We start from the raw sequence: 27,870 nt of genomic DNA, 5'->3' as shown, positions 1-27,870 counted from the left end.
TTTCCAAATTTATGTCAGTTTCTGTTGGAATATATCTTAATATATATCCCATAGTCCCATTGGACTGGTCTGGGCCTTCTTACTCTGACACAGTCCCTGTACCCTTTAGTGGTAGTTTTAGTGCAGCTGTGTCTTTAAAAAGTTATCTTTTTAATTAACTAACCTTTGTTAAAATCCCTGGACAATTTACCAGGACCCACTAACATGGATTAAAACTACAATGGCCTTGTCTTCACTAGAATTTTAACACTGGGTAGTTAGCTTTAGTTAAAATATACCTGTTAAAATCCTAGTAAGGACAAGGCAGGTATAATTTTAATCTATGTTAGCAGAATAAGGTAAACTTTCAGGAGGAGTTTGGGGTTTACCTTGTCCAGCTGACATAGGTTAAAACTATACCTGCTATGTGTTCATGAGAATTTTAACACGGGTTAGTTAACATAGATTAAAAATGACTCCTGTTGTCCAGAGTAAGGCTTGAGTGTCTCCTGCAAGGTTCTGTGCCTCTTCATCTCCTATTGACTGAACCAGGAGTTGAGGGGTTCAGCACCACAAATGTAGGTTCCAAGTAAAGACTTCAGGATTTGTCCCTTTATGCTTTGATTGGCCCACTTTATACACTGTCTGCTTTACACTTTGTTTAATTTCTGGCTTGTGAGGCTGTAACTTACTAAAACAGACACCAGATAGATCTGAGCAGCATTTTCGTTCAGGGGAAAATTATAGGGAAGGAAGGGAATGGAGACGGGAAGTATCAAAATAACCTTACTAATTGAATCTTATGTGTTTTGCCTCTTTTAAAGCATGTCTCTTTTGAGTCAGCAACCTTTCCTTTCTTTGGTACTTACTTGCCTTAAGGGACAGGATGAGCAACGGGAAGGGCTTCTAACATCACTGCAAAATCAAGTTAATCAGGTAAAACAAACACATAATACTGAGCACCCTCCATTTGATATTTGTGCCATCAGTTTTATGTGTACTGGATCATGCAAAACTGGGAAAGTTCTAAAGATTCAACACACTGATTTTCAGAAATGAATTGTCAAATGAAGGAAGAATCAAAGATGAAGAGAACTTTAATTTATCTGCTCATAAGAATGACTAAATGTTCCTTTAACAGCAATTTAAAAATAACTTTTCCCTTTGCACTGACCAATAACTTTCTTAGAGTGTTTCTAAAAATAATGGAACAAAAATGTAAGTAATCCAGAGCCTGATTTCAGACCTTTTCTGAGAAGCAATGGTAGATTGTTTTCATGACAGGGAAATGCCTCCCAGTGCTTCATGTCTACTGAGTTTATAAAATCATAAAAACTTAGATTTTCCTGGAAAAAAGGTCTCTTCCTTGAGTAAATGCATAATTGGAAATAGATAAATTATTTAAAAAAAAATTATTATCCCCAAATTATCCGATTCCCCAAAGCAAAGCAACCCTGCAATGTTTTTTCAGGTAACTTACACACATGCACATACACCCTCTCTGCCACTTCTACACCAGTTCCTTTGCTCCCATCAGATTCCCACCAGATTCTAACCCTCAAGATTGTAAGCTCCTGGAGGCTGAGACTGTCTTTTTATCAGTGTGTGGACAGTGTCTGGTACAATGGAGCCCTGAAACTTGTTTTCAGTCTCTAGATGCTACCACCATACAAATTAATAACAACCACCTTCCCCCATATTCTCACTCACATCAGATCCAGTCCCTGGCTTTGCTCCCCATCCTCATTTGATCCATTCCTTGATGCTGCTTTTCTCCATTTCTGCTACTGCTCCCTGGCCCTCCTCTTTTTTTAAAACTATTTTTATAGGTTCTCATCTAAATCCATCTAAAATCTGACTTACACCCTCTTCCTTGCAATCCTGTCTTTGTTGATCTGTGGTGTTCAATAGGACAGAATGGAGGAGCAGCAGCTGATGTCTGAGTTCCATGTGTCTAGCCCATGGTGCTAGGATGTTTGAGAGAAATTATTATTTTATCAGAGTGGATGACAAAACTGCTTATTTTCTCTTCGAAGGAACAGTAGTAAGATATAGCCTCACAGTCAAAGCCAACAAATAAGTATCGCATCTATTCCAGTTCTTTGTAGATATAAACATTAAGTGTGTGTGTGTGTGTGTAGGGGGGGAAATTATCAAGCCCAAATTCAATGAAGGCATGAAGATTAAAAGTGAGACAATTCTTCCATAGTTCTTTGTAAATAAGAAGTGATGGGTAGAAATATTTAACAGTTAAATGGGAAAAACTACTTTTATTCAAATGGCTGTTGTTCTTAGATCCTAAGTAACTGGAGGGAAGAACGATACCAGGATGATGTTAAAGCTAGGCAGATGATGCATGAAGCCTTACAACTACGTCTTAATTTGGTAAGAAAGATGCATGAATATATTCCCCTTCATATTTATAGTATCTAAATTTGAAAATAGCCGTTGACAGAAATTAGTTTGCAGCTGATGGTAAGAGGCAAGGGAGATGGAGAGTAACGAAGTCTGACTGCCTGTCTATTGGGTTTTGTTCTGCTGCCCATCACCAGGGTATCTTAGCACCTTCTACATAAAATCAAATAGCAATAGTAAAGTCCCTAGCAGATTCAACTCTTTTTATTTTTCTTTCTCTTGTCATTTCTTCCCTCTTTTCCTCGTTTCCCTTCCCTGTAGTATCACTGGAGAATGTCACAAATGTGCTACCTTTTTTTGAAAGCTGAAAGCCAGAGTCCTTACCTATTTGGTCACTATATGTTGATATAAAACCGACTTTTTTTTTTTTTTTTTGGAAACACGCACTTGTCAGCTTTGAAAATCTCAACCATAATTAGAAGATTCACCCACATGTGGCAGCTACATGGCTAAATTCCAAAGTCAGCTTTGACAGTTTCTAAATGAGAGGTGGCCTAACGGCATTTTCTTTATTTTAATGACAGGTTTCAGAGTAACAGCCGTGTTAGTCTGTATCCGCAAAAAGAAAAGGAGGACTTGTGGCACCTTAGAGACTAACAAATTTATTTGAGCATAAGCTTTCGTGAGCTACAGCTCACTTCATCGGATGCATTCAGTGCTTCTCGAAAGCTTATGCTCAAATACATTTGTTAGTCTCTAAGGTGCCACAAGTCCTCCTTTTCTTTATTTTAATGTAACTCCCAATAAAGGCTTAGCTCAGCAGAATAGCCAATTTTTGGAAGCAGCACGTAAATCCAAAATGGAGAAGCCCCAAAATAAAACAGAACAGCTGGGTGTAATCAGGTGGCAGGTTTTAGCCAAGAAAGAAGGTGCAATGCTGTGCACCTCTACAACCTGCAGGTCCAGTCCTTCTCCTATTTAAGTCAATGTCACAAGTAATGTGGACTTCAGTGGGTGCATGACTGGGACTTAGGACTGTTACTCTGCAAATAGTAAGAACATTCCTTGTACAGAAAAGCCAGTGTGGAAACAGTGATCTTTAAAGCTTTAGACTTCACTGAGGAAAACTGAATTGTGTCTACAGTGAGAGAAGCAACAAATAAAGATTTAATTATTAAGTATCTTCCTAGCATGTGGCTTCAGACCAGAAGTTAGCAACGATCCTCCCTCCACTCTAATCTTGACGAGGAGATTGATTGACAAGGCACTGGGTATGGAGTCCCAGCTCTTCAGCAACTGGGGTGTGAGGGACAGGTGCTTCCCATGGAAAAGGCATCAGACTAGTTGCAACCATTCCAATCTAACTATGAGCCAGTGTTGTCGATCAAACGTGGGCTCAGAAATATCCTTTTCTTCAGATCTTTCAACAGCAGCAACATTAACTATTTTTAATCAAATTTTAGATAAAGAAAAGTTATACTCTTTAAGGATATGATTCAACACCCTTTGAAATCAGTTAGAATCTTTCCATTGACCTCAGTGGGTGCTGGATTGAGCGTTAAATTTGTTAAGACTGATATTGCTGATCTTTCATTTTTCAGCACTTTTGTGAAGTGTTGTTGTCTTGAGGCAGGGAGAATCAAGTCTTTTTGCCAAAGAATTTATCAAGTTAATGTATAAATTATTTCATGTATGAAAAAAGCCATCAAACATAGTGTAACTAATAAATATTCAAAGATAGAAACATGTATGTATTTGAGTTCTCTGTGTTCTGTTGTTTTGCATGTAGGTGGGTGGAATGTTTGACACTGTGCAGAGAAGCACGCAGTGGACTACAGACTGGGCACTTCTTCTCCTTCAGATAATTACTTCAGGAACTGTCGATATGCAAACCAACAAGTATGTTACTCTTATTATAATTCAATAATTCATTAATGTCTGTAATGCTTTGAATGAAAATCCAGATAGTTATATTTATGTGTTTATCGTAGCTTATTGTAGTAACAGCCCTGATTTGGGGAAGCACTTCTGGGAGGGACAGCACTTAAGCAAGAATTTAAAATAAAGCACCTCCTTAAATACTGTTCTGAATAGAGATGTATTTAAGCATGTGCTTAAGTGCTTTCCTGAATCAGGTCCTATTTTTTCTAATGACCATTTATGCCAGCAATTTATGTGATGTTACAATCTACAGTGGCTCGGATTTGCAAATATTTGTGTTCACATATTTGACCATGCACCTGCATGGTACAGGGGTTGTACAAGCTCCCTGGAGTTCGTGTATGCATAATATGCTTGAAAAATCTGTTTCAATATGCCCAAATAAGTGTCCGTAGTCTTTGCCATAATCTACTTCCGAGATGTATTGACAATCATGTTACTATAAACATGATAGAATTTTAAATGTTAAGTTAACAAGATGTGTCAGTATTGCTCTTTAAGATGCAACATACTACTTATCTCTTTACCTCTTAGTGAATTATTCACAACTGTGCTTGATATGCTGGGCGTTCTCATCAATGGAACTTTAGCTTCTGACCTATCAAATGCATCCCAAGGGGGGTCCGAAGAGAACAAAAGGGCATACATGAATTTAGTGAAAAAGTTGAAAGTAAGTTTTGGACCTCTGATTTTTAACTGCATTCCTGTTAAATCACATTTTAGGCTCATCTTTTAATCTTAACAGTTTTATTGTCAGGGCGGTTGAAAGGAAAAGATCCTTCAGCAACAAGTGCCCTAGCAATACCTGAAGGAGTATCATCATACTTTTAGCCATGTTTGAGACTTTTAAATCAGCATTTCACTTAAATCCTGTTTATATCTTCTGTGTTCAAATAAAAAGGAAGTGCACAAGACAATTTATAGGTGCAACAAAGGCCAAGCTAAAATACTTGATTATATTTAGTAAAAGTACAAGGAAGTGATTCATCTGGGAACTTGCTGTCTTTGAATTGTGAAGCATTGTAACATTTTAACTTCTCTTTTTTGTTAGAAAGAGCTAGGAGACAAGTTTTCGGAAAGTATTGACAAAGTTCGCCAGTTGCTACCTTTGCCAAAACAGACGTGTGACATTATCACTTGTGAGCCAATGGGATCTTTGATTGACACCAAAGGAAACAAAATTGCAGGATTTGACTCCATAGATAAGAAACAGGCAAGAGTAAATGTTTACCTTAACATCTCAGTTTTGTTATGACTTTCTCATGCATATGAAAGTCAAATAAACAGTTTGATGTAATTTTTTACAGTGTCTGACTGTATCTGAAATTTATGGAAGTACTGTACTTCTGTTTTAATGTACCTTCCTTAAAAAACAGAAACAAACAGCTGATCTTTCTATGCATAATCACTCCTAAAAATGGTCATAATGTTACCAAGTTGAGAGGAGAAATGGATGTTCTTGGTAGATCGAGAATTCTCAACCTCATGGAACAATACCTTTTAGAAAAATGTTTTTCAAGATAATTGACCTTTTACTGGTACAGGTATGCTTTAATGTCAATAGAGATAACATACATTTTAATTTGAGCTGTATGAAAATTCACACACAGTGGGTGACACTTTCTAGATTTCCTTACCAATAAAAACTCAGTCCATCCTCATGTAACAGCTCAATGATATTTGCAAGTATTTTGAGAAGCTTGGATAGATTTGTTTTTAGGTGTAAGCAATGGAAAATTGTATGGTTTTTACATAGTCTTGTGTAGCCACCAAGCAAAATTCAGCAGTTTTGATTGTTTCACTTCATTTTTTTATTTAATTAATTTATAAAACTGGCAGTACAAAACCCACACAAATTAAAATTGAATGAAAGGTTACTATGAACTCCTACAAACAAAAGCCCCAGAGTTTGAGATTCAGGTTCAATTCCTAATCTATTTAGTTTTGAAATTTGTATTGCTTCATTTTACAATCTAGGGTCTTGACTTCCATCTGATATGCATGTTACCAAAAGGAAATAACCTATGCCTTGGAGGCGACTACTGGATTAGCTCTGAGAAAAACTGTTGCCCCACTGGGACACAATCATCCATCCTCACTAACAGCCTTTCCCTAAAAGTGAAGTGTGCCCCCACCCAAGGTCTAGCCACAGGGCACATCAGGCATATAACTAAAGATGGGTACCTTTAAAAATCATTGGAGGGATTTGGTAGGGAGGTAAAGAGCCCAATTGATTTAGTTTTCCTGAAGGGAGAGAGTGGTCCCTGCTTCTCAAAGCTGCTCTATAAAGCAAGTTAAATCATGCACATTTATTTCTCCTTTGAAGGAGGGTCTTTTTGGGCTAGAGTGGGCAGCTTCAGTTTTTTCAATGCTACTATGTGAAACTAGTATGTTGGGAACACATTTCTTATTCCAGACATTTCACAAACGAACAGTGCAAACCAGTTTCCTTGGATGAGTAGTCCTCAGAAAACTGTCTAGCTTCATATAAATTTACATACTTTTTGACCTAAATTTTAGCATGAAAAAGAAAAGCTAGGATTTTTTTTTAGTTGTACCGCTCTTTCCAAGGGCAGTTCAGCTTTTTTATTTTACAACCCACGTTCTGCATTTCCTGAAGTATAGTGCTGACACTTATTCAGTTGTATTTTAAATATATGTACTTTGAGTGATTTGGTCCTATGTTTTAATCTGGTGATTAATAATTTTTGATATTTAAAAGGTAGATTGTTTGCACTGATGTCCAAGGAAGCTGTTGCATGATAGATGAAACGTAAGAAATTTATTGGAAAATAACCACATTTTCAAAAAACCCGGTACAGCTATCAACATACAAAACTATGAAAATGTAGCTTGATTCATTCTAACAGGTGTCAGCCTTGGATGCTAGTTGAATCCCCATACAAACATGTAAATGATAGTTTTTGTGTTGAGGGGAAAAAAATCCATACAGTGGTTTTAACCATAGTACACAAAAGCAGGTAATTCACATTCTTTGTTGTTAAGGTATCATTTAAGAATGCTGTGGTACTTTGTATTTCGAAACAGGGTCTTCAGGTATCAACAAAACAGAAAGTGTCCTCTTGGGATTTATTTGAGGGTCATAAAAATCCTGCTCCACTCTCCTGGGCTTGGTTTGGTACAGTTCGTGTTGATAGGAAAGTGATAAAGTATGAGGAGCAGCAGCATCTTCTCCTATACCACACACATCCCAAGCCCAAGCCACGAAGCTACTACCTCGAGCCCTTATCACTTCCTCCAGAGGAGGAAGAGGAAGAGCCTACTACACCCGTTTCTCAGGAACCAGAAAGAAAATCAGCAGAGCTGTCAGATCAGGGAAAGCCTACCACAGACGAAGAGAAGAAAACAAAAGGCAGGAAAAGAAAGACAAAATCAAACTCAAGAGCTGATGTAAGTGACTAAATGTACAGCGTTGAACAAGTAACCAGGTAATTAAAGGCTTTTTGCTGCAACGTGTGATTGTCTTCACCACCTACAGAAGTTGCTCAGCAACTTGCAAGATTGAGTGCTAGGAAGAGAGTAAATTGTAAAAATTAAGCAGTAAGACAAAATGTTACCAGACAAGCCTGCCTAAAGGATTGATGTATAGGAATGCACTGTAAATTAATAATACTTGAAAATTAATATGAAATCTACTGAAACATACTATAGCAGCACCTCAGAGTTATGGACACCTCGGGAATGGAGGTTGTTCGTAACTCTGAAATGTTCGTAACCCTAATAAGACATTATGGACTTCAGCCATAGGGTGGGTTGGGGCTGCAGTTGAAGGGTGGGGGAAGTCAGGGCTCTGGGCTGGGGCGGGGAGAGGTTGGGGCTTCTGACACTGAGGATGGTGGGGCTCTGGGCAGGGGACTTAGGGCTTCTGGCCTGCGGGAGCACAAGGGCTCAGGGCTTTAGACCTGGGGGGAACGCTGGGGCTCGGCGCTTCAGCCCTGCAGCTCCACTCCAGGTTTTAGTCTCATGGGGGGTAGCCTCTGTTCCTGGCTTCCAACCCAGGGTGGGTGTGGGGGGAGTGGTTGCCAAGGCTCAGGGCTCCCCACAGCTCTGCTCTCAGTTTCAGCTAAAACTGGCACTCCCCCCGTAGCTAGAGCCCTGAGCCCCGGTATCCCCCGCAGGGCTGAAGCCAAGAATGGAGCCTCAGGGCTGAAGCACTGGGCCCTGGTGCTCCCAAGGGTCAGAAACCATTTGGAGCCTTACCTCCCCGACCTTGCAGCTGCAGCCCCTCTCCCCCTCCCCCGCGTGGTTGAAGCCCTGAGCCCCTGAGGGTAGTACAGTATTTTCTGAGGGAAGGTGTCTTGTTTTGTCTCTGCTGCTGCCTGATTGATTACTTCTGGGTCCACATGGTGTCCGGTTGACTGGTAAGTTTGTAACTCTGATGTTTGTATCATTGAGGTTCTACTGTAGACTGGATCTGAATCATTCAGGCATACCCACACATGGTTATTATTTGTTCCCTTGCTTGCATTAGAGAAGCACCTGAGTTATAGTTTGGATACATTTCTAAATTTCCCAATATCAGCATGTGTTTGGAACTTGGGCTTTGGTTGAGGCCTAGTTCATATTAAAGGGACATGGACAACTTGAAACAGGTCACTAGAATCTAATAAATGGATGCCATTTTAACTTTCCATGGAATTTGTTGCAATTTGTTACCAAATTTTCCTGTTTTATGCTGTATTTTGTGTATGTGGTTGGAGGGTGTTGCTGTCTGAAACTCACATAAACACCAAGGTCCAATGCACATGCACAGTATAGAAAACCTCTAATGTGGCAAACTTAACCCTTCTACAGTAGAACCTCAGAGTTACATACACCTAAGGAATAGAGGTTGTTCATAACTCTGAACAAAACATTATGTTGTTCTTCCAAAAGTTTAGAACTGAACATTAATTTAATACAGCTTTGAAATGTTACCATGCAGAAGAAAAGTGCTGCTTTTAACCATCTTAATTTAAATTAAACAAGCACAGAAACAGTTTCCTTACCTTGTCAAATCTTTTTTTAAACTTTCCCTTTTTCTAATAGTTTACATTTAACACAGTACTGTGCCGTATACTGCCTGATTACGTACTTCTGGTTCCATTGAGGTGTGGGGTTGACTGGTCAGTTCGTAACTCTGGTGTTCATGACTGAGGTCCTATTGTATATGACCTTTTTTTTTCACCTAAGGCCAGAACTTCATGATTGAATGGCAAACCCACAATTTCTGAAACCTTTTCTTTATATAATAACAGTGTTTTAATACTATAGTCCAGATGTAGTGGTATTATGTAAGCTTAAGACTAGCTTGTGAATGTGTTGCATATGCAGATACAATAGTGGTAACTTTAATGTAGGGTTTGGGGTTTTTTGCCTTTTGTGATGTTTCACTTTAGATTCCCCGTGTTATCTGTGGGTACACTATAAATTGTGTTGATGTGCTCTAGCCTGCAGAAGATACTTTTTATAAGATGAAACCGGATGGAACATTTAAGAGAAGCTGTCATTTTTAGTTACCTGTAAATAGTTTGTGACTCCATCTATTTTTTACAGGATAGTAAACTACAATGGGAACAGTCTCCAATCCTTAAATAATTTAGTAGGAAAACTGGCATTATTTATGAGTTAGTAGGGTATGAACGTCAGTAACCTTCCTTTTTATGGTATGTTCAAGGAATATCCACAGAACAACTTATACAGAGTGCCTCCCAACTATTCACCGATTTCCTCTCAAATGATGCATCATCCCCAGTCTGCTTTGTGGGGTTATAACATTATGGGACAACCACAACAGCCTAGTTTCTTTGTTCAGAACCAGCCCCTTCCACCAGGTATGTGTAGGCTTTGGAAGTAAATGGAGATATGTTATTTGTTGTATAATAAGAATGTTACTTCTTGAAATAACAGCAATATCTTATTTTTACTTTAGTTTTTTTCCCCAAAACATGATGTGTCTGCCAAAGCCTTGAGTTTTAATCCTTTAGTTCACTTAATACAAGGGCTTTACTTTCTCAACTAAAAAACTTTGAGGATCACCTCCATTAATGTATTACATTTGTGTTTTATCACTGGGCACAAATAGATCACTGAGATGTGTTAGAGGAATTCTGGCAGAATGCTGATAAATAGTTTAATGTGGGAGGTATAAGAAAATATAATTTTTTAAAAAATAATGGTATTTGCCTTGTTACTTTGATTCATGATGTGTATTTTGATACTAATCCAATCCCGATTTTTGGTTTGTTTGTTATAAATCGATCAATGTCCATTATAAGTGGCATATAAATACCATGGGATAACACATATCTGCAGCATTTGCTTGCCATGTGTGTTTGCGTACATTATTTTGTTTTTCATTTCATGTTCATGTCCAATGAAAATATTTTGCATACTCTAAGGGGAAATACAGAAAATCTTTAGATGCTATAAAAATAGCTACCACATCATGAAGGAAAATTATACAACATAAAAATTGTATAAGTTTGGTTACAAATATATAAACATAAAATATTTTTTCTGGTGTTTCAACTGTAAGTAGATTTTATTTATTCTAGGTAAAAAATGTCTAGAAAATGTTAGATGATTGTAAAAATTAAGGAGATGAAGTTAAGAAAGCTGCAAATGAAGTCAGTTTTGCTTCATAATAAACACACATTAATTTATGTCAGGCAGCACACAGAGAATAAGAGATATTTGGCCTCTATTATGTCAGGGTGGAGTGGACTTATTCTTTTGCAGATTGTCATAAAACTACTCACTTTCTGTTAATGAACTGTCATGGGTAATTTTTATTTTTCAGGATAAAATGTGTTGTACAGTACATCGCTTTATCATCTTCAGTACCAGGAGTTAGCATTCATAGACCTCTTTCAGTCTTCAAAGCTATTTTTCAAACATTTGGTGTCATGAACTCAGGAGTTCATGGTTTGCAGTCCTGTGATCTCAAACTGCTAGACTATACCTATTGGCACAATCCAGCTGTACCCACCTCAATCAGGAGGCTGTTGGAATGCTGGAGCAAGTGTGACTTGAGAGCTGCTAGTACTACTGCATTTAGTTATGGAGATTTCTTTGGCCTTTTATTTATAAACCTTCTAATTAGATTTTGGTTGAGAAATTGGAGAGAGAGGGGAAAAAGGAGGGGGGAGATGGAACTAATATAAATACCATGCAGAACAAGCAATCTCACTACTTTTTTATGTGTATTTCTCTCCCTTCCATTTGCATGAAATCATTTCTCCCTGTATCCTGTCTTACCCTTCTCTTACCTGTTTTGGCCTGAGCGGCTAGCCAAAAATTCAGGGTTTAGTAGGTTGTTCCAATTGGAAGTAGAAATTGAGTCTGGTATTTCTTTTGTACAACTTTGTTTATTTACAAAGAATGTACACAGTCCTGTGTCTCTGAATGCAGAAGGAATCAAACAACAGGAAACAGATTCTTTTGCTCACAGCACAAAGAGCACTCTTTTAGCCTGCACCGTTGATCCCCAAAACCTCCTCCCAAGTTTCTTCCAGAATCAGCCACTATGCTTTCAAATGCTCCTTGAGGCTGTCTGACTGTCTGTCCTTGTCTGTCCTCAGTTTCTATGTGATCTCTCTTCCCTTCCCATTCTCCCAGCCCTCCACCCCCCAAATGCATCTAGCCAAAAGAATACTCAACCAAAAGCTCCTGGATGGGTTCTCACACACCTTTTGTCTTAGGTGGGGCTTATGCATATAGTTATGGTAATTGAAGGGTGAGTTTACACCTACCAATTTCAGTGGGGTTTTAACTCAACCCATTACAAGTTTCACACAGTATCTGTTAGGGGTCCCAACAATGCCAAAACCCGAAACAGTACTCAGTAGGGGTCCCGATGTTGCTAAAACTAGTGAGCCGAGTGTGGAGGAGACAAACAATCTTAGCTATACACCACAGAGAACAATGAGGCTGAACCTTTGGTACAGAACTAATTCAGACACACAGACTCCACACTGTGACAAATTGACCATCTACAATAATCATTTAGGGAATGGAGCCTCTCGGAAAATGGACGTTTGCAGGGAGTAAAAAAGAAGGGATATAAACCTCTGTGCCTAAATCTCTCTGATAATTCAAATAGGCATTTTTCTGTGCCATTCTATTCGCAGTGATCATAAATGACATAATTTTGATAGTATAGGTATGGTATGTAAGCTCTTGTCACTTTGACCCTTAAACTTGGGTATCTTCTGTGTATCTGGTGAACCAGAGGAAAGCAGCACATCTTACAAGAGGGGACTCCTAAGACCATGCCATTTGACCAAGATTCCAAAGCTGGGTAAATTTCAGACACTCTTTCATAACTGCCACCTCTTGGAAGCTGAAAGTTGTTTTACCTCTTTGTGACCATCTGCATAAAATTCTTGACCATTCTAAAATCATCTGGATTTCAGTAAAACAAGATTTAGGAATAATAGAAGTAGGAAAAATAATATAAAATAAAAGAAACAGTATACGTAACATAAGTAAGGCTTAAACTTTGCATATGCTAATCTAAATAGGTACAAGGTGTAGGCTAAACTATTTAGGTTGTTACAGGGAATAATCAATATTTTACATTCCTGCAGAGAGCATTCTCTTTCTCCCTGTCCCTTTGACAGAATGGCATTAGAGGTCTCTAGTCGTTCTCCTTGTTTCCCTGGGGTGGTCCTCAATTATACATGTATTGTTATCCATTTGTATTACAATAGTGCTCTCACAGTGTTTGCTACTCATGGGGTCCCCCTCCTGGCCACTCTGGGGATTGGCTCTTTCAGCCTGAATGCCCTTGTCTCATGGTTTTCCGGCTCCTTATCTCGCTCTGTCGCTCTGCAATCGCTCTCTGGTTCCTCAGGAGCGGCAGTGCCTCATGTTGGTGGCTTAACCTTCCGGCCAAGTCATAATGGTCCTCCCCTTCCAGAGGTCTGTCAAATCCTCCATGGCATCCTAGGCAGTCCTTAAGTTCACTGCCATGGCTAAGTCACTTCCTCAGTGACTGGGATGAACAGTCCCAAATAGTCTTCAAGATCACTGCCCAGATTGTGCCACTCATTCATTGGCTGGTAGAGGAACCCAGGCCCACCCGCTACTCTGGGTTCCAGTCCAGAGGCCTCTCTCCAGCAGCCAAGGTCTGCACTATGCCAAACCTTCCTGCCTTTCTCCTGGACTACTTCCTACCTTTCCTATCCCAGGCTCATATTCTCCACCCTAGCTAAACCCCTATCTCCGGGTCTGCTAGACAAACTCTTCCTCTTTGGTCCAAACCCCTTTCTCTCCCATATCACAGAAAGACTGACTGCAGCCCTTGTTCTGCTACCAGCTCCCTGGTTTTATAGAACCCCGTCCTGTTCCTCCACAGGGGCGCTTTCCTTAATTAGGGCTCTCATCTCAATGTAAATATCCCCCAGCTTGCAGCCTAATAAGTTAATTATAGACTCTCAGGACTGGAAGGGACCTCAAGAAATCATCTAGTCCACTCTCCTTCACTCATAGCAGGACGAAGGGTTATTTCTAGACCATCCCTGACAGGTGTTTGTCTAACCTGTTCTTAAAAATCTCCAATGATGGAGATTCTACAGTTCCATAGGCAATTTATTCCAGTGCTTAACTACCCTTAACTTCCCAGTCAGGAAGTTTTTCCTAATGTCTATCCTAAACCAGCCTTGTTGCAATTTAAGCCCATTGCCCTATCCTCAGAAGTTAACGAGAACAATTTACCTCCCTCCTCCTTGTAACAACTTTTTGTGTACTTGAAAACTGTTATCATGTCCCCTCTCAGTCCTGTCTTCTCCAGACTAAACAACCCCATTTTTTTTCAGTCTTCTCTCAGAGGTCATGTTTTCTAGACCTTTAATCATTTTTGTTGCTTTTCTCTGGACTTTCTCCAATTTGTCCACATCTTTCCTGAAATGTAGTGCCTAGAACTGGACACAATACTCTGGTTGAGGCCTAATTAGCAAGGAGTAGAGCAGAAGACTTATTTCTTGTGTCTTGCTTACAACACTCCTGCTAATGCAGCCCAGAATGATGTTTGCTTTTTTTGTGACGTTAACTCATATTTAGCTTGTGGTCCACTGAGACTCTCAGATCCCTTTCCACAGCACTTTTTCCAAGGCAGTCATTTCCGATTTTCTATGTGCAATTGATTATTCCTTCCTAAGTGGAGTACTTTACATTTGTCCATATTGAATTTCATTCTGTTTACTTCAGACCATTTCTCCAGTTTGTCTAGATCATTTTGAATTTTAATCCTATCCTCCAAAGCACTTGCAACCCCACCCACCTCACCTACATTGCCCTCTTCCAGGCAAGTTTGGGGCAAGCATACCCCATCAGAAGGGCCTAGAATTTAGGACCATTCACTTTGATCTGCCCCTCTGAAACATTTCCTAGAAAGGTATTTCTACTGATGTACTCCTCAAAACGTTCTGATGGTCTCTTATTAAATGACCTTTGTATGTTTCCCAAATTCATTCAGGATTGTATTCATTGCTTTGGGCAAGCACTCTAGTTTGTTTTTCCGGTGTCAAACTGTTGCAATTTGAACAGTTATTTTGAATGTTGTTTGGACGCAGTAATTGTCTCCTCTCGCATCTTCACATCTGAGGCACTTGGATATTACAGTTTTGGGCACCAGCTCCATTTTTAGAACCTAGAAAATGGATAGACTTCCAGTAAAGCTCTATTTTAAAGGTGCTCTGCTCTTTTTTGTAAACCGTGCTTGCCTGTTAATTGTTCTGGCTGGAAATATTAATCTCAATCCAATTCTCTGCCTTTAAAGAGACAGACCGCTTACTATAGTTTATTTGTATTTGATATGCAGTAGAAGAGACAGATTAACAGTGATCTGTCAGCCCTTTTGCTTTAAAAGACAGGGAAAACATTTATATTTTGTTTTTTAGGTTCGAGATTGGATCCTACAGGCTCTTTTGTTCCAACGAACACAAAACAAGCCCTGTCTAACATGCTACAGAGGCGTTCTGGTACCATGATGCAGCCACCCTCCATACATGCAATTACATCTCAGCAGCAGCTGCTCCAGATGAAACTTCTGCAGCAGCAGCAGCAACAGCGGCTACTCAGGCAGCAAGCCCAAACAAGACCTTTCCAACAGGTTTGTTCAAACCCCAAAACATGGAGAGGGAGGCCTTTCTTTCATCTTGTATTATAGTTAATTGCATGTAGCCGATGAGCCATCTGAGGTTATTTTGATCTCAGTTTACTGCTACAGCAGCAGGTCCATGTACTCCAAGTCTTGTTCCACCAGGGCCATTTATTCTTTATTTGCCAAACCAACCGCTTTGTCTGTGTGTCCTTTTTAATTCTACTGCAAATCTCATGAAATCATTGGCTGGTCTTCTAATGCTTAATGTCCTTTAACTTCCCTCTGCTAATCTGTTTAATGAGTGTACTGATATTTTAAATGTATGTAAGTAGGGTCAGACCCTTTTTTACAGGCAGCATGTGTAGAATTGAATACGTTTTGTAAAGCACTACAGAAAGGAAAGTATCATTAGAGATTGCAAATCCCTACGACCCTATTCTGATCTCAATTATGGGTCACTTATCTTATAAAACTGGGTGTTACTTAAAACTTCAACAGGTGATAAAGAAGAATAAAATTCTACCACTGGCCCATGCCAGCTGACTCTGGCTAAGGGGCTGTTTCATTGGGGTATAGACATTTGGGCTTGGGCTGGAGTGTGAGCTCTAGGACCCTCCCACATGTTCGTCATTTTGTTGTGCACATTTTGTTGTGGTAAGTTGCAGTTCAGCTTCTAACATCGTTTTTGCCTTTCCTATAGCCCTGAGACTGAATCTGAAATAAAAGGCTCCTATGAATCTTCATACTGGTATTGTCAATATTATGTGTACTTTAGGAGAATACTACAGACTTTTTATTATTCTTGGAGCTGCATATAATTTTTAAAAAGCACATCACCTTAGACTGTTTCTAAATTTCCTCAAGGTGAGAATCTGAGAGAGCTTTTCACATTCATGCTGCTTGATCCAATATACTGCCAGACTGGGTAAACCAAATTTGCTCTGTTTCTGCTGTTTAATAACAACCTTAATTACATTTAATAATTCCAGAATTTCCAGGGGGAGCCATTTACACACACGGGGGAGTGTTTCCGCTCTCTCTCTCTCTCTCTCTCTAAAAATTTCTGATGTTTCATAAAGAGCAACGAACAAATGTTATACACAAAACCACACTTATATGCTATGTAAGTATGTGGGAGGTGCACAACTTGAACCTAGTTTCCTGGAGATTGCTGCAGGTCCCTCCCAAAGCTGATGGCTTAATCAGAGCTAAAGAACAGTATTTAAAAATAAAATTGGCTTCCAGATCCCTGTTACAAAAAATTTATATATGAAACTTGAGTGATTTGTTGCCCTGCCCTTTCACATCTTGCTCTTACTGCTGATTGTGTTTTCAAATCTTTCAAAATCTGCTTCTTGGACATTCTTGGAACAAAAACTTCATCTTTCCTGTAAGGAAATCCTTGGCACCAATAAATATACAGTTGAGCATCAAGCCATTTTTTTTCCTTTGGCTTATTGCTCCGAGGGAGTAGTACTTTTTTCTAGGAAATGTTTTGCTAATCTGACCTTTGTAAAATGGTATGTTTGTCATCTCGTGCAAGTGACTGTGGATGTGTTCATTATTGGCCAAGAATGGATGAACAGCAGCTCCTGATGTACAATATACACACATAAATGAAAAGCAAATAAAATAAGCCAACTCAACACAAGTCCCAAGAAAGTTGATGAGTAAATTCTATTGTTTTTCCAGTATAAGTTGCAATTTCATTGCCAATTTGTTGATGGTAATCATATAAAGGATCCATTTGTGGGTAAAATTTGCTGAAGATTTTTGTTTCCCTAAGAATAAGGGCTTCTCTCATCTGATTATTCATATATTGGGGGCAGGGAGGACAGACTCCACTTAACTGTGGTAGAGTCCTTGCAAAACTAGATCAGCAAGTTGTTTAGTTTGCGGAAACAACTTAAATACATCAAATTTCCATTTCTCAAGAATGTGTTATGCTTTTCTCAATAGGTGAATTTAACGCTTATGAAAAGTGATGACTGCACAGTCCTGCAGACACTTGTCTTCTGTTTATCCATAGAGCAGGTGAAACCCTGTTAGCAGACCTGCAAGCTCCCACCACAGTAGATCACCACATTATATAACCTGTCAATCTGAGTTATCTCTCTAGGCTCGGTGTTTATATACAGGATATTGATAGACAATTACTGCCCAGTGTGTGAACCAAATATAGAATGACCAGCATTTCCCAGAGCTTCATTTTGTTGAATTTTATAAACAGTGTAAACTATGTCAAACATAAACTACCCATCTTCACTTTTAAGGCTCTTTTGGCCTATCCCTATGCTATATATCATCTCATATACTATCATGATGTCAACTTCTGCCTCCACTCTGACAAAGATACCTGTCTTGATTGCCCATTTATCAAATTTTCCAGCAAGTACCTACCTGGTTTGTCCTGTGCTGCATGAAAGGAGCTCCCTGTAAATATCCATAAAACTATTTCATTATCCTCCTTCAAATCCCTTCTTAAACCTCTCCTCTGCTGTGATGCCTACAAAAACCTCAACAATGATTAGAAAGCTGGTATGCTGAGACAGCTGCTTAGCACATTGTTCATAATCATCTCATCACCTTGCGCTTTCCCCATATGTCTGTTGTCTCTTCATTAGACTGAAAGCTCTGTACAGCAGGGACTGTCTTTTTGTTATGTGCTTATAGGGTGGCTAACACAATGGGGCCTGTATTGCTCTTTTGGGGCCCTGAAGTTCTGCTGCAGCACAAATAGTAAATGATGATACATAGCATTATTCACAAGCGGTGGCTTGGTGTTTGACAGCCAAAGAGAGAGAGAAACTCCTTTTGTTCACTTCCCATGCGCTCCTCTGTACTTCTCAGATGGAAATAGGAGAAATTCCAGCACTGTTGTGGTTTCTTCCTTGAGGATTTTCTTTCCTCATGTCTGTTGTCCCTCAGAATGAGGCAAGTTACTAGCATTTAGAACTCAGTTAGTTCATGCTGTACAAATGCTGTTGATTTTTGTTGGCACAAATACCCATAACCAAATACTATCGGGGCGAAGTGCTACTCCTCTGTAGGGCCAGGAAATTCACTTCCTTCTGTTCGGCACTGAAGAGGGGTTGACTGCAGGAAACTGTATGAGTCTTAAGATCCAAACAGATATTAGAACACCCACAAGATATTGGGGGTTTTGTGTGGGCTTCTCCCGTCCCCATGGCGGACATGGGGAACTTTCCATATTATAAAACTGTATTGTGTTTGACACACTGCTGATTGTGACTTAGTGATCAGTGTAGAACAAATGAGCCAAGATACTACTGTAAGGGATGGCAGTACAAAACCCATAAATAAGAGAGAAACTGTGACAGCCAACCTGATTAAACCCCAATCGACTTGTACTGTAGACAAATCCAAGGGGAACTTGGGAGGGTTTGCAGCTGAGTAGGAGATACTGCTCTTCTGAACAGCAGGAACTTCTGTGCAGCTTTCCATTTAAAATCCACCCACATCCCTGGGGACCTACAGAGAACAGCTGTTCCTTGGTTTCTTCCCACTCCTAGTCCTAACCCCGGCAGACACTATGGTCTGTCACTAAATTTAGGGGGCTCATCAGGGCAACAGGCAAAATATAACTATGAAGAGCAGAGAGTAGTATGTTGGTTTCAGATATTTTATTATTGTTATTTATTACTGTAGTGCTTAGAGACCATTGTGCTAGGCATAGTGCAAATATGTAACAGTGTCTTCCCCAAAGATCTTTTATTGATTACTATTTTCTTTTTATCAAAGAATTAAGAAGTGGTTTAGAAAGAACGTCAGTCAATAAAATATAAAAAGGAAAAAAACCTTCAATTGTTTTGCTTCGTTTTAGTTGCAGGTTAAAAGATAATACAAATTGCAAACCAGATAAGACTAAAAAAGACGCCCACTAATAAGAAATAAGATCTCAAATTATATTAAAATTAGGTGTAATGATCAATCATATATAGCGACCCAACATTTCCTATTTCATAGAAAGCAATCCAGCTACAAGATTTCCTATATTAAGCAACATTATTAAGGGCCCAGCTCAGTACTACTTACTTAAAGGTCCCTTGGCTTCATATTCACAAGATAGAGTATAGAGATATCAGCAAATCTGTGCCTGAATAAGTAGTGTTAAATATACAGAAGCCTAAACGAAACTCCTAATTGTTTTATCCTCTCGTTTAAGAACACCCCTAACTGTAATAGTTATGCTGACGAAAAAACCTGTGTAGATGCAAAAGAGTAATACATTTAATTAAATTTGGTAATGAATCAGTTTAAGCTACATCAATATACACTGGATTTAAATCAATTTAAGAGAATCCAGATAGGTGTTTTGCATTGGCTTCACTAAATTAGTTTTTAAACCTTTTAGTTAAACCTGTGCAGTTTTATGCATAGACAAGGCTTTCACAACATGCAACAGGGCTTGGTACAGACATTTGGGTTGGCCACTGCCAAGGTTGTGTATATAATGCCAGGCTCAGGCTCTTTGTGGTGTCATCTGTTTCCTGGGACTTTTATCTGTGATTAAAGGGCCTACTGACAGCATCTGTAGCTGTCTATACTAAACATATTACCAAAATATTCCCCTCATTGCTAACACCATGTGACCTACTTCAGTGGTGGCAGTTATAGTGGAGAGATGGCTCCTCTGCCTGATGGCATTTTTAACACCACATAGTTTAGATCTGTTCTGAGCCTTATCTACACTGAGGTTTAATGCACTGGTGGAGTTGCACAGGTGTTAGCAACAATGGGGAAAATTTTGGCTAAAGAATTTGAGAGTCGATAAGTGCTTTAAAAGTATAAGTTGATTTCACAGGCTTCCCAGGCACATGCTGTCATACAACCAGAAATACTCGTGAACGCTCTGCAGCCTTTTCCTCCATCGTTCAAATACAGTAGTGGGACTGAAAAATTTGCCAGTTTTACCTAAGTGAAAAAGACATGGTCATGTCAGCATTTGCGATATTTCTTTTTATTTCCCTGGGCTTAGTACAGGAAATACCTTGAAAACTGGAAGGGGAAAAAAAGGCCCCCCCCGCCCAAAAAATGTTAGCAGCTGCAAATCTTATCTTTATTTAAAGCATTCGGTAAGTTTTGGGCACCACCATCATGAGCTATATTTTTTTAAGGGGTGGTGAAGCAAAGAGAGTTTCTTAAATATTTCTATTTCTGTATGTTGCTGCCATCTGGAAAATTGGAGATGTTACTCACTGACATAAGTAGCACGACCTATTTCACAAAACATCCATAGTATGCAATTCTATAGGACTCCCTAGATTCTTCTATATAAATCCAGAAGGAACCAACACTTTTGAGCTGGTGGGACTGTAAATGCCATTCTGTTAAAAACTTTTAGCTATAAAGTAAACATCAGTCTCTATTAAAAACTATTATTTGCTCCACTGATTTCAAATATTACATATAGAATAAAAGTCTACTGTGAATTACAAGGAATCCTATAATAGTTTATAGACCGTTTAGAATTCCTGTACAGAAATCTTATAACAATGCTATGCTTGATTAGCACCATAAAACACCTGTAAGCAATTTTTAGTGTTCCTGAAGGACAATTTTCTGATGGTAAATACAAATAGGCAGTATAAAGATTTTTGTTTAGCTAGGGAAAAAAAGTATGTCATTTATTTTTTTTTCTATTAATTTATTATGTACAATGAAGAATGAAGGATTAATACATAACAGTTGCCTTAGATATTTGGAAATCGCTTTTTTGTGTTATTTTGGTGAATGAATTTACTAAGTTGTAATAAGGTGATTGCTATGATTTAAATGACAGAGTAAAATTAGTTGATATTTTTATTACAATAAAATAGTATGTTTCTTGGCTGTTAGTTTTCTCCAATGTATAACCTAGATCATTTTAAAATAAGATACATTAAGACATAAATGAGTCACAATATGACCAAAGTTACATTAGTATAATGCCAGAGTAATACCATTGACTGCAATGCAGCTACTTTGCACTTACACGGGTGTAGTTGTATCAGAGTTGTACCCTAGAGTAACAGCAGAATCCGGCACCATTTCTTTATTAAAGACAAACAATTACTGATGCAAAGAACATGTATTTTACTATTTGTGATTAAGAATGTAATCATCCACTTTCATGTAGAAAATGTCTGTGGTGTTGACACTAGACTTGCAGTTGATTTTAATGGTAAGTGTAAAGATTCAATGAGGGAAACCATGAATTACAAATGCTTGAAGTAGGGGTCCAGCCTGAGTTTCACAATGAGAGCCTAAGGGTATGTCTTCGCTACCCGCCGGATCAGTGCGCAGCAATCAATCCAACAGGGATCAATTTATCGCGTCTAGTCTAGAAGTGATAAATTGACCCCCAAGTGCTCTCTCGTCGACTCCTGTACTCCAGCGCTGCGAGAAGCGCAGGCAGAGTCGACGGGGGAGCGGCAGCAGTCGACTCACCGCAGTGGAGACACCATGGTAAGTCGATCTAAGTATGTTGACTTCAGCTACGTTATTCACATAGCTGAAGTTGCGTAACTACGATCGATTTCTCTCCCTCCCACCCCCCCAATGTAGACCACGGCTAAGTGCAGTTAGGTATGTTGTGTTAAGAGGATCCGAAGATAACCAGCCAGTCAGTGTAGTAGATGAAGCCCTTGAGTGTGTTAATCTAGCTGTGGGTCTAGGAAGTTGTGGTTGAGATCTAAATTCCCTGTAGATTTATCTGCTACAAAACAAACTCTTTGTGATATCCTGATATCAGTATTCTGACAGTTTGTAAGATCATCTTAACCATATTTCTCTATTCCCAGGAGATGTGATGTTTCTGTATCAGCTATGGCTAGAAATGAATCACTTATTGATGACTTAGTGGTTTTGTTCCTCCTAGTCATAGGAGATCAAATCTTTGTTTTTATTAGATCTGCACGGTAATGCAAAACATGTTGCGGAAGGCAGTCCACAGATGCAGTGTTTACTCATCTTCCATATTTGTGTTCTGAGGAACATATAAAATATGCATGTTCTTCCAGTGTGGAAGTACACTTATTTTAATTATAACATTTAAAATACTGTAAATTCAGGAAAAAAGTTCTTACTGACATTATTTTACCATGTTTTTAAATGGAAATATTTTGTAAAAAATTGTTTTAAAAAGTGAACAGTTAAAGGACTTTTCTAATATGGCCTACCGCAGGTTTGTACTCCTTCAGCACGAGTTAAAACAGTACCAGATAAAGAACATAATTTGATGATAAATGTAGTTGCTTAGATGGATATTTTTCTGTGAGGTGCATTACTATGAAGTTGTGCGTCAAATGCAGTAATCTCATTGCTGTTGAACAGCTGGTGTATCTGTAACCCGTTTTCGATCTGATACTCTGAAACTACTACTTGCCCTCACATCACATTGATTTCAGTGTGTGTTGAAAATGCTCAACATCTCTCAGTGACAAGGTGCACAACACTTTTGAGGATTGGATTTATGGAGAAGAGCAAGTAGAATGTATGGAAGTATTGTTTATATCGGTGTGACCTGCACCTCCTCTAGCTCTCATCTCCTCCCTGGTCTGTTGACGTCTCCTCTTGTGTTCACCCTCTATGGCCTGCTAGCAACACCAGCTGATTGTGATTGGACACCAGAAACTCTACACAGTAGCCTCTCTCCTTGGAGGTTCTGTTTGAGGATGTTTGCATGGAACTGTCCACACAACAGTAATCTATATATTTATTAAAAATAGAGGAAAAATGTAATTAAAACAAAAGAAACCATTTGCTTAACAATCTATATTTACACTTCCCATAATCTAGATAGGGCATTCTCAGGTAAATTACAGAAGAAAAAAGGAAAGGGTTGAATAGCTTACATCTCTTGAAGGTAATCCCCTCTCTGTTAAGACTGTCAGCCTCCCTTGCTCTCTAAATATCAGCTCTTCTCTAATGTCTCCAGGACCTGCTTATCAAACCGCTTTTTACGGGTCAGTTTGCATGTTCCAATGTGCCTTTCCTAAACTAGTAGAGAGAGAAGATGGCATAGGCGCCGACTCCGTGGGTGCTCCAGCGCTAGAGCACCCACAGGGAAAAATTGGTGGGTGCTCTGCACCCACGGGCAACCAAGCTCCCCTCCCCACCCCCTCACCTAACCTCCGCTTCCTCCCCATAGTGCGCAGCATCTCCACTTCTCCTCCCAGCACTTGCTGCCGCAAAACAGCTGTTTCGCGGCGTAACAAGCTCTGGGAGGGTCGGGGAGGAGTGGGAATGCTGCGTGCTCAGGGGAGGAGGCAAGGAAAAGGTGGGGCTGGGGCAGGGATTTGGGGAAGGGGTTGGAATGGGGGGCGTAGGGGTGGAGTTGAGGTGGGGCTGGGGGTAGAGGGGGGGTCGAGCACCCACCAATGCCAGCAGAAGTTGACGCCTATGGAAGGTGGGTGAGGTAATATCTTTTATTGGACCCAGTTCGGTTGTTATGCTTAACAATCTGTTCTACCTTGCATTTAGCTGTGTGGCTTGGAGTACCTTTCCCAGACCTGAAGAAGAGCCACAGTGGTGTGGCTCAAAAGTTTGTCTCTCTCACAAACAGAAGTTGGCCGAATAAAAGATATTTCCTAATCCAGGGCAGTTACTCCCAATTTCCAAACCAGATTCCTCCATTTACCTGTGCACACAATAGGGTTTGGGAATTTGCTGCATTGGGAGATGGACCATTGAGGACATGAGTACCTGTTGATGATGATGAATAGCTGTCTTTCAAATGCTTAGCTGCCTAGCTCAATGACCACATTTCACAGAGCAAGTTGTCTGGTTGTGTCTAGTTTAAAATCCATTCCAGCAATTTTTTTTCCCTTTTGCCAAGAAATGAGAGTTGTGGTCAGGTCCCCGGACCTTCTGTGATACCCTGAAGCTTTTTACTCTTAAACTCATTTATTTTAAATAGCTTGTGCAAAACTGTTAAACATGAGGTGCATTTGAAATGGTTTGTCTCAGATCATATTCACCTATCATGTTCTCAGTTGTTTATCAGGTTCTTCCAAATGGCAAAAGGATTAAAAATAAAAGGGTGTAAAAATATCTGATACTAATCCTTCTAAAGATAATACATTTGGTAAGTGGATTGTGTTACTGCTGATGGTGGATGTATAGTAAAATGATAATTATTTTCAGACTCTTATGAAAGGATGTCACTAGCCTTTTCTCATCAATGCAATAACTATGTTATAAAAATGTCATGTAAACTGAAGTAATTTATATATAATAATAGTGTTTGGGTTAAGGGAACAACTTTGCTAATGAACTAAAGCTAATATTTATTCTCTGTATTGTTTGCCATTTTCCTGCCTGTTCTTTTCCTTCAGGATGTCTGTAACACTGCTGTAGCTCTTCAAGAAGGCTTTGACAACATAATGGTAACCACACTGCTGTCTTCAACTTTTTTTTTCTTTTGCACAAACATGCATTTCTTTCAACTCACAAGCTGCACAGTTTGCTGAAAATGAGAATGATATGCTTTGAGCTCCCCTGTTACTCAGATAGAGTGTGCGCATGTGTGTAACTAGGGTGACCAGATTGCAAGAGTAAAATATTGGGACACATGGTGGAGGGGCAGCCACAGGCTCATAGCCCCCACTGGAACGATGGGGGAGGGAGGTACACAGCCCTAGGAAGCTGCAAATTGGGGGGGACACACGGCCTGGCTCCAGCCCCACCTGCAAACTGCAGGGACTCACAGCCCCAGCTCTAGCCCATGCTGTGGGTCGGGGGGCACATGGCCCTGGCCCCGGCTCCAGCCCCTGCAGAAACCACGTGTTGGGGGCGCACGGACCTGGCACCAACTGCATGCTGCGGGTCTGGGGTGCACAGCCTGGGCTCCAGCCCTGGCTGCAATGGGGGAAGTCTCAGGGCTGGGGCAGTGAGTTGGGGTGTGGGAGGGGGGTTCAGGGTGCTGACTCTGGGAGGGAGTTTGGGGGCAGGGGCTTGGGGTGCTGGAGGGGGTGCGGGCTCTGGGTGGTGCTTACCTCAGGTGGCTCCCCAGAAGTGGCAACATTTCCCTCTGGGTCATAGGTGGAGGTGCAGGTAGGTGACCCTGTCTGCTGCCTCGTGGGCAGGCACCACCTCCACAGCTCCCATTGGCCGCGGTTCCCAGCCAATGGGAACTGCAGAGCCAGCGCTCATGGCGGGGGCAGCAAGTAGAGCCCGCCCCCGGACCCAAAGGGAGATATCTCCACTTCCGGGGAGCTGTGCGGAGTCAGTCAGGTAGGGAACCTGCCAACCCCACGTCAGCTGGAGGCCTGACAACCCTACAGTATCGGGACAAATGGTGTCCCGATCATACATCGGTCCAGACGCGGGACAGAGAGTTCAATCTCAGGACAATCCCAATTTTATCGGGACATGTGGTCACCCTATGTGTAGATTACATATACACATGCACACATGGAGTGTTCCTTTAGACACGTTTCCTATTATTTTCCTGTTTTAAATATTTCATAGTTTTTGTTCTACAAGATTAAAGGAGAGATGTTTCTGATGCCACACACATCTAAGCATGACCCATATCTTCACAATCTGCCCATATCTTCATGCTGATTGCTGGTTTTGCTCCAGTTTTTACCTTCCAACACCTCCCTGCTTTGAGCTTCTATTATGCCAGCTTTAATCATTTAGTAAAATGAGACTTACGGGATTCTGCAGTAGTGTTCCCAGTACTGCTCCATGGACTGACTGACAGATGAGCTGTAAAAGTAGTGTGGGCAACATGCTTCTCAGCACCCTATTTCATGCCATCAAAAATTCCAGAGAAGCAATTAATTCCATTCAGATTATGGGCATAGGCCTGTTCCTGATCCCACTTAAGTGGGTAGTAGTTCTGCCATTTCATCAATGGAAGCAGAGTTCTTCCTTGTCCCTCTGTACTTGGAGCCCCCCTCCCTCCCCCAAATGCTTGTGATCTTGGATCTCGTGCATGCATGGACTGTGCACTGCACTGCTGTCATATTACTGAGCCACCTCGGAAAGCAAGTTTTATAATAAATGTATTTTAGATTTTGCATCAAGTAAAAGAACTATCAGTACAGCATGTTGACATATGAGTGCTAAATATTGAAACATAAACCCTTATCCCCATTTCAGAAGTCAGAAGATAAATGATGTTTCATGATAAATATAGCGTGTAGCATATTTTACATTTTTGTATTAGTACTGAGTTTTTATCAGAAATTGGAGAAAATCATATACATTTTCTAGCTAACCTTTTATGAAAGGATATTCTGTCTCTGGGATGTCTATTATCCAAGGTCAAGTTTTAATGGAGCGTAGCTCCCATTTAGGTACCAAGATAAATGGCCAAGTTTTTAAAAAAAATCTCAGCATACTAGGTGGTCTATTAAAGCTGAGATCTTTTAAAAATCTGCTTACAAATGTCACAGTGGGGACCTTTTGAGTGCTGAGCACCTTTGAAAATCTGACCTAAAGGGCTTGTGACTTGACATTTTGTCAGCAGACAAAGGGTAAAATCTTGACCCTGTTGAAGTCAATAAGAGTTGTGCCATTGATTTCAATGGGGCCAGAAATTTCATCCAAATTAAAAAAAAATGAATGAAATTACTTGATTAAAAATTAATCTATTGCTATGGCTTGGTGAGGTTCCCATTCTAAAAGCTGTGTTGATGGCTTGCAAGGCATTATTGATTGGGAAAGTTAAGCTTCAAAGTTGGTTGTATGCCTTACTTCCAGTCCTGGGGAGCACTGTTTATGTTGGTAAAGCATTAATTGATAGAGAGAGACAAACTAAATCAATCTTTGTAAAAATATCTGCTGGATGCTGTGATTTTAATATTTTCTATATTTGCAATAAATATTTTTATTTACTAGAGACTTGGCAGCAAAGGGATATAGTTTGGCATCTGTGCAGTTCATAAAACAAGTCTAGATTTATTGTGGGCAGACAGTGAAGTCCTTCATTTTATACAAATGTATCAAACCATGATATTTATAGTCTGAATCATAGAATATCAGGGTTGGAAGGGACCTCTGGAGGTCATCTTGTCCAACCCCCTGCTCAAAGCAGGACCAATCCCCAATTTTTGCCCCATATCCCTAAATGGCCCCCTCAAGGATTGAACTCACAACCCTGGGTTTAGCAGGCCAAAGCTCAAACTACTGAGCTATCCCTCTCCCCAAATAAGTGTTAGTGTTTTGCTCTCTGTTTCCAAACACAGATTTTGTTGCCAATCAGCTGAGGTAGCTCAGGCTGCTTAAATGGTCTATGTCAATTCTATTGCCTTACTATAAAAGGTAAATTATGACCACACAACTTACCAGACAGTGTATTCAGTTCAGTTCCAGTTGCAGTGAGCTTTGCTGCATTTTATTTTATACATGATCAGATCATAAGATAACATTGTTACTATTGTAAGCTTGCATCCGCTCTCAGAAGTGCTCATTTTTGTTACATGCATGCACGATTCCATTTCTCACCAATTCACTTGCATGCTAGTTTACTCCTG

General features: G+C 39.9%; 1 protein-coding gene across 2 annotated transcripts in view; it reads left to right on the top strand.

Annotated features, from left to right (window-relative positions):
* MED12L (mediator complex subunit 12L) overlaps nucleotides 1-27,870 on the top strand; it is a 330,957-nt gene that overhangs the window by 275,746 nt on the left and 27,341 nt on the right. For both annotated transcript variants that reach the window (XM_043522369.1, XM_043522368.1), the window contains 8 exons: nucleotides 804-915; nucleotides 2,275-2,364; nucleotides 4,124-4,233; nucleotides 4,810-4,945; nucleotides 5,327-5,488; nucleotides 7,324-7,686; nucleotides 9,953-10,109; nucleotides 15,180-15,391. In XM_043522369.1, coding sequence (XP_043378304.1) covers nucleotides 804-915; nucleotides 2,275-2,364; nucleotides 4,124-4,233; nucleotides 4,810-4,945; nucleotides 5,327-5,488; nucleotides 7,324-7,686; nucleotides 9,953-10,109; nucleotides 15,180-15,391 — 1,342 coding nt within the window. The remainder of the gene's footprint in view (nucleotides 1-803; nucleotides 916-2,274; nucleotides 2,365-4,123; nucleotides 4,234-4,809; nucleotides 4,946-5,326; nucleotides 5,489-7,323; nucleotides 7,687-9,952; nucleotides 10,110-15,179; nucleotides 15,392-27,870) is intronic.

This window comes from Chelonia mydas, chromosome 9, assembly GCF_015237465.2.
Source record: "Chelonia mydas isolate rCheMyd1 chromosome 9, rCheMyd1.pri.v2, whole genome shotgun sequence".
NCBI lineage: Eukaryota > Metazoa > Chordata > Testudines > Cheloniidae > Chelonia > Chelonia mydas.
The sequence above is the reverse complement of the archived record's forward strand: the minus strand, read 5'-3'. Positions and strand labels throughout refer to the sequence as shown.